Here is an 8,064-nt window from a genome sequence, read left to right as displayed (position 1 = left end):
TTATTTCTTGCAACGGTTATAAAATATAGTTATAGATAGAAAGAGTTGGTGTAGCCTTTGAAGAAGAAATTAAGATATTCATCTACTATAACGGTTTAAAATCTACTACGGCTAAACTATGTTGCTATATTTCATAACATTGTTGTTCTCTAAAAAAAGACAATTGCAACCGTTTTTATTTGAAAATGGAATCCAAATGTTGTTGTTTAAGACCCTTCTCTTAAGAAAACTGCAACAATGGTTGTGAACAAGGCGTTGCCATTGGGTATAAAAATGGTTCCTAAGAAGGATAGAGCAACACCTCGGTTTGGCATGGGCTAAAAATTGTTTTCATACGTAAATGGGATAGGCATGTCCCTTTAGCACCCCTAGTGATGTCTCGTGTTCGAATCTCATCGGCGTGCAATTATTTCAGTGTGAGTGATGATATTATCAGGTTTATAAAATAAAATATTTTTTTAATTTTATTTTAAAAAAAATTCTTCCAACTGTTATAAAATGTTGTTGAAGATAGAAAGCGTTGTTGTAGCCTTTGAAGAAGAAATTAAGATATCCATATATTAGAATGGTTTAAAATACAGCTATATTTCATAGAATTGGGGTTCTTTGAGAAATGACATTTGCAACGGTTTTTATTTGAAAATGGAATTCAATTGTTGCTTTTTGAGACCATTCTCTAAAGAAAACTACAACAACGTTGTTATTAGGTAATAAATTGTTCCTAAAATATAAAACAACATCTCAATTTGACATGGCCTAAAAACCGTTTTCATACTTAAAGACAAAGGTTTGTCCCCTTTTTAAGGTGAATTCTTATCTACCCAACTCAAAAAGTTGGGTAAAGTTACCTTCAATGTAACTTTTTTTGAAACAACAAAAAATTATACTAATTTATAATTACTTAAATATGTTAAAATTAAATGAAACTTTGTGATTTGTTGAAGGTATACTACCCAACTTTTTGTGATGGGTATAGAAATTCTCCCTTTTTTTTTTTTTTTAAATATGTATCGGTTTCTTTTGCCTTTGTAGTATAGTTAAAAAGTTGTAGCGAAGTTTTCTATCATTCTCCATTCCATAGTTATAAAATGTTAAAGTAAAAGCCCTTCGATGTTGACAAAAGAGCAGGTTATAATGTTAATTTGGAACGTCTCTTTCAACGCATGCTACATATCATCACAAGCAATAGTTGATATAAGTCATCATAGAGCATTAAAAAAGTGGTGGGAATATGGATGTATAAAAAGTGATTTTCCTTTGAAATCCCAATCACCTACTCTGCTTAGCTTAAAAACAGAGACTGTTTGTAGGATCCAGGCTGTTTTTCATTCCATCTTTAGAAAAAAATAGTACACAGACATTAATTAAAATTCATTTCATTCAAATACATAAAATTCTTAATTCAAATTTAAGTAACTGCATATCAACCTTGTTACTACTATCAATGAGATGTTCTTGTAACACAATCTTTCTGAATTTTTTTAAAACAACTAATACATATATACTCAACCATATAATGCATAACTATGCTTTTATTAAAAAGTTTTAAAATATTACTTAGAACACTAAAATCAATCTAATCAAAATTAATGAGTGAAACCATTCTCCTTCACTTCTTTTTCTTCTGATTTTTCATTAGCCTTAACCTTCTCTTTCTCTTTATTCAATTCTTGTTTTTCTTTCTCTGCCTCATCCTCAACCTTTTTCTTTGCTTCCTCTGCTTTTTTCTTTTCATTCTCAAGAGATTGAATCAAATTCTTCAAACAAGACTCAGAATCTTCAGTAATAGACTTTGGCATCAAATTCTCAGCAACATCAGCAGGTGTCATATTAACCTCTCCCAACAACTTTTCAATAACAGGAAACAACTCATCATGAGACTCAACATCTAAGTAATTCCTTGCAAGCACCTTGAAAGCTTCATATCCACAATATGACATCTCTATGTGCTTATCCATCCTTCCTCTCCTAATAAGAGCAGGATCAAGTTTATCCACAAAATTTGTCGTAAATATTATAATTCTCTCCGATCCACACGCCGACCAAATTCCATCTATAAAATTCAACAAACCAGACAAAGTTACCTTACTTTTCTTTTGCTCTTCTTTCTCAGCCTTTTTAATAGGATCCATTTTTTCCGCATTCTCATCATCATCTTCCTCTTTTTTCTCCTTCCTTTGTCCAGTGAGGTCAAGAGAACAATCAATATCTTCGATAACTATAATTGATTTACTCGACGTATCAATCAATAGTCTCTTCAACTCATTGTTATTCTTAATAGTTGTTAACTCAAGATCATAAACATCATAGTTCATGAAATTCGCAATAGCAGAAATCATAGTAGATTTTCCAGTCCCTGGTGGACCGAAAAGTAGATAACCGCGCTTCCATGCTTTCCCAATTTTTGCATAATACTCTTTCCCTCTCTTAAACTTAACAAGATCGTTTATGATCTCTTCTTTCTTCTCCGGCTCCATAGCAAGTGTTTCAAATCTCGCAGGGTGCTCGAAAATAGTGTGACTCCACTTCGAGATTCTAGAGCCCCACCAATCATCGCTTGGATTGTTGGTGTGAAGCTTCAACTGCCTATTCTTCGTTGTAATCGCCTTTCCTTCTTCCAACACATGTTGAATGTACGATGTAGTTATAACATCGCGGTTTCTTTTATGGAAGGTTAATGTCAAGAATCTTTTCTCATCCGAAGCCGGATAGAAAGAAAATGATTGTGATTTTGAAGTGGTGTGATTCGCAGACCACCAAACTTTGATTCCATTGAACTCGTCGACGATCTCTTGATTATCGTCCATGCTTAGAACAAGGGGAGTTTGGCTATCTTTGATAACTTCGGCTTTGAGTTTTTTAGCACCTTTTGTTGAGTTTGAGCTGAGATATGTTTGGATGATTTTGTAAGTCTCGCTGTGTTTGAGTTTTTCACCGGATAATTCATGGAATTTGATTTGTATATATGGATAGAAAAGGGTTGTGAATTTGCTTGTGTGTTTTTGAAAAGATCTACGAAGATGTTGTGGGAAGAATTGTTCATACATGGCATACACAAACATTATGCTAGCCATGATTGAACCTACTTGTGACCATATTTCACCAATTCCCATTGCCATCTCGAATACTTTGAAATGTTTAAATGTATAAGAGAGTGGTGTATGAACTCAAATGGTGTGGTATTTATAAGGACTACAATAAGAGTGTTGCATGTGTTGTTTCACCACTTGGAAAGAGCCATGTAGGTTCTCTATGTTTTCTTGTGAATTTCTTGGTGACTAAGTTTTATGCACTAGGAGACATAAGAGTGGGTAAAATGAGTATTAAGATGATAGATTTTATCATAGAAGTAAAGGTTTTGTCGTTGACTTGTACTTGACTAAAAACCAAGATGAGATGCATGTGATTCAAAGAACATTGACGTGTACTAGACGTGTTAAACTCTCTATGATTTTTAAATAAAAGCTTCCTCTTTTCACTGTATGTCTTTTTCACTTTCTATGTACGTGTAATGCAAGTAAATGATGAAATTTTAACTATGTTAAGTTGATGACAAAATGAAAAAGTAGTTATGTTGATTGTGGTATGCAAGACGGAAAGAACTCACCCAAAACAAGTTATATTTATTTTGAATATTTAAAAAAAAAAAAAATTATTACAAAAGTGTGGGCTACCCAACTAAAAAAAAAAGAAAAATAAAATAGAAAAAATAAAAAATAATAAAAGAAAAAATAAAAATCTATAAATAAGTGATTGATAGACAACAAGTATACGGCTATATCGATTTAATATAAAAGGTATGTTGAATACACATAGACCAATTAAAATTATCGTTACTATGTTTATTTAAGGCTACACTAATTATTTGTTTTGCTCAAAAACTGAAAAATATTGGATTTAAATTAATATTAATAACGAGAGACCGAAATGTTGATTTCTGAATACCTACTATACTCATACAAATACAAATTACAATATTTATTCATAACAAAAATATTATTTTTGTAGCAAAAACTAGATCAGAGATATTGTCTGCTTTTGCGTGTCAGTTACCGAATTTTTGAACTCGTAATGACCTACTTTCGAAGTGCATAAATACAAGTTTAAAAATTCCTTTTTATAAAACAGAAAATTTTTATTTTATTAAAAATTTCTTTCGCTAATTACTAATTAAAAATCTAAATTTTCTAAGTCGAATACCATTTTCACTCTTCCGACGTTTAAAAAGTATTTCGATGTTTCTACTGTTGTAATGAAGCTTTAATCTTTAAAACATAACTTTCAGAACATAAAAATTATTATCGTTATAATTTAATACTCGCATAATTTTTTTTTATTTGGTATTGATGAAGGCCAAAGGCCCAACAAGACAAAAGAACTACAAGAGGATACTCCTGATAAGAATGCAAAAGTCAAGCAGGAGGCTCTCTATAATAAATAATATCTTCTTTTGACTTTTTGCCGTCTAGAGCAAGTAAATTAGCATACCTATTGGCCTCTCTATAAATGTGATGAATCTCCACCACTACAAATTGAGTTAGCATCTTGTTTATACTTGACACTAAACTTCCCACAAGCATATTCTTGTTATTCTTCTCCTTGATGCAATCCAAAGCTTTGCTAGAATCAGTTTCAATTTCAACTTTCAAGCAGTCAAGGTCTACAATTAGTTTGATGCCAATATAAATACTCCATATTTCAGCCATGGAAGGGCTACACGAGCCAATGCATTTAGCAAAGCCTTCAACCCACGAGCCATGAATATCACGAATAAGGCCTCCACAACCGGATATACCGTTACTATCGTGAGCTCCATCAACATTTAACTTCACAAAGAAATGATGAATTCAACATTATACTCGCATAACTTAAACGAGATCCATTGGTATGACGGTCCTCAAATTTCGAACTCAAGTAAACTACTCAAACATGTTGGAATAAACAATTAAAAAATATGTCATTGATGAATTCATATTAAAAACAACAATTAAATGAACCTGAAATTTATATAAAAAAAACTGAAATCTTGCATAAAAATAGTTGCTTCGAAGGGATGCGTTTGATCTGGTATAGCAGCAGAAGCATAATAACATAGCTTAAAATTGAAAGCAAAACAACAACAATACTCTAAAAATGCAGAATTAAAAGTTGCATAAACACCTCAATGTGAGATATTTATGCTTTTACAAGTGAAATAAGTGTTGTGAAACAAGCTTGGATGAATTGACAATACGTTACAAGGGTGTTTATAGAAAATTTGGACCCTTAAAGTGCCTCAAATCATGCTAAAATCGTGTGAAATAGGGGCCAAAGTCGTGGAGAAACGGTAGAGAAAATGCAAAAAAAAACTGACTTTTGGCATCATGGCTATAATGGTATGTCCGTCATGATGCATTGAAGACGAGAATCTGAAAGCGTGACCATGACGGGTGTCATGAGGCTGACAGTCTGCCCATCATGGCCTTTGAACATGCACTTCTTTCTCTTTGGCTGACAGGTTAAATACTGAGGGGGTGACGGGCGTCACTACTTGGCTGAGCCCGCCATGACAGTCAGAAACATGTTATTTTTTTGCCATTTTTGTTGTTTTTCATCGTTTTCCCTCACAATCATCACAAATTGACCAGTACCTAAAATACAGAGCACATAAACAGCATAACATAACAAAAGTGTGTGTAACGACCCTAAAACAAGTTGAAATCGAGCTAAATACATGATGAGAAATGCATGTTATCAAACTCCCCCACACTAAGAATGTTGTTTGTCCTTAAGCAACTTTGCTTGCACAATAAAAATAAAAATGCAGCTACAATGTAAATTCTTATGCAAGTGACAACGCTAGTACTCATACATAAACTCAAACTTGGGTCGGTTAAATGTCAATTCTTTTTGTACTTATAATAACACTCCAAGCATTGTAAGAACACAACCCATGAACTACTGACCAAAGACTCCCTCCTAGGATACCAATTCAAATTATAGCATTGTACCTAAGTCTCACCTTCCTATTTCTTTAATCTTCTTTCATTCGAGACAGTCACATTAAGGTAATTAAATATATATAATCTTCACACACATGGTAGGAAAACTGGAAAGTATTTTTTATTTATTATTCATGTTTTGCAACTATACTTTTGATCACAGATGCACATGATTTTATTTGACATTGGGGTTCAACCATCGTTCGATTGAGTAACCGAGTAAGGGTTACTCAACTTAATATGTGCATTTTCCTTTTACCACCTTATTAATTTCACTTTATTTTCAAAATTTCCACATTTGTCATCAGTTAACCTTCTTTGTGTTTGAATCTAGTATATGTCAGACTGGATAGATAAATTGCTTGAGGATTACTACGAAAAGGATTTCGGAGGCTATGGCATAATTGGTATTTAAATTGATATCCATATTCGGGATGCTTTAGGTGTTCGAACAATACGAGTTTTGTTAAAAAAATCCGACTTCCTTAACCTTATCCTTCCTTCGTTTGGATTCTAATACTTTCCTAACATGCCATCACACAATATTTTTAGAAATAATTTAAATTTCATAGTAATAGGGGTACACAAGCATAACAAGCATAAAACACACACATAAAAACTCGACAACACATGCACAAGACTCAACAACAATAACATCAGAAACTAATTTACTCATAAAATCTTTTATTAGTTTTGTTCAAAACCAATTTCAAACGTATGTTAAAATTATGAGGTCGGATAATGGCCTCGAGTTTACTCTTAATAATTTTTGTTTAACCCGGGAAATTATTCACCAAACCTCTTGTGTGGATACACCACAACAAAATGGAATTGTGGAAAGAAAGCACCAAAACCTTTAGGTGTCACCCGTGCCCTTCTTTTTCAATCTCATTTTCCTAAAAAAAATTGGGCTCATGTTGTATTCCTTATTAATCGTATGCCTTCTAGACTTTTGAATTTTAAGACCCCTTACACCTTACTATTTCACATAATTCCTGACTATAAGTCTTTGAAAATATTTGGTTGTTTGGAATCCACCACTAGCTCCAAAAGACATAGATCAAAACTTGATAGTAGAACTAGAAAGTGCTTATACCTAGGTAACAAACATGGCACAAAAGGCCACATTCTATTTTACATTAACAGTAAGCAATTTTTTTTATCTTGGGACACAGTTTTTTATGAACATATCTTCCCTTATAACACAACCAAACCTTCCTCATCTAAATCTCACTTCCCTACTGCCTCCATAAATTTCCAACTTTACATTGAAGACCCAAATCACATCTCCCACCCCTTAACACCCCCTGACAATAATTCCTCCACTCCCACTTCACAGCTTGATACTTCCCCCCTATACTAACCAATTATACAGAACCTACCCACAATAACTCTCCCCCTTTACTTGAGCCCCCTCCTCACATCTTACAGTGCCTCTTACATCTAGAAGATCCACCAGAATTTCTAAGTCGCCTCCATACTTAAAATATTTCCATTATCTTATGCTTCAAGGTGTTCACTCTTCATCTCAATCCAAAAAAATTAAAACTCTATACCCTATATCTAATTTCCTGAGTTATTATAATTTATCTCATAATCATAGGACTTTTAGTCTTAAGCTTTCCTTACATGTTCAACCTACATCATTCTCCAAAGCCATTCTTGACCCTAATGGCAAGGAGCTATTAATAATGAGCTCCAATCTCTCATCACTAATCACACTTGGGATCACATTCTCCTACCTCCCAACAAACGACTGATAAGTTCCAAATTGTAGTTATTTTTGTATATAGTTGTATGGCATTTATCTTCTCTTTTTCCTCAACTTATACGTGTTTTAGTGTATATTACATAAATACATATATTTTGTGTTTAATCGAGTTTCTGATTCATTTATGTATCATTTGATATTTTTCTATTCATTTTTGTAGGTATTGGTGCGTATTTGGAGTATGAGCAATAAAGTATCGAAGACACGGCTTCAAACGCGCGATTTTGAGCAACGAAACCAACTCATCAACAAATAAGGCTCACAAAAAAATAATAAAAATCATCAATTTGGTTGATATTTTGTCATTGTTAT

At 32.9% G+C, this 8,064-nt stretch overlaps 1 protein-coding gene across 1 annotated transcript; it reads right to left on the bottom strand.

Annotated features, from left to right (window-relative positions):
• Window positions 1-1,360: 1,360 nt before the first annotated feature.
• LOC131652801 (AAA-ATPase ASD, mitochondrial-like) lies at window positions 1,361-3,269 on the bottom strand. Its single transcript, XM_058922759.1, has one exon. The coding sequence runs from the start codon at window positions 3,117-3,119 to the stop codon at window positions 1,587-1,589; it is 1,533 nt and encodes a 510-aa protein (XP_058778742.1). The 5' UTR covers window positions 3,120-3,269; the 3' UTR covers window positions 1,361-1,586.
• Between the last annotated feature and the right edge of the window lie 4,795 nt (window positions 3,270-8,064).

The sequence above is a fragment of the Vicia villosa genome, linkage group LG2 (genome assembly GCF_029867415.1).
Source record: "Vicia villosa cultivar HV-30 ecotype Madison, WI linkage group LG2, Vvil1.0, whole genome shotgun sequence".
NCBI classification, from domain to species: Eukaryota; Viridiplantae; Streptophyta; class Magnoliopsida; order Fabales; family Fabaceae; genus Vicia; species Vicia villosa.
The sequence above is the reverse complement of the archived record's forward strand: the minus strand, read 5'-3'. Positions and strand labels throughout refer to the sequence as shown.

Bases quoted from the DNA above. Each gene is read 5' to 3' on its own strand.
- LOC131652801 (XM_058922759.1), bottom strand. From the start codon at position 3,119: ATGGCAATGGGAATTGGTGAAATATGGTCACAAGTAGGTTCAATCATG.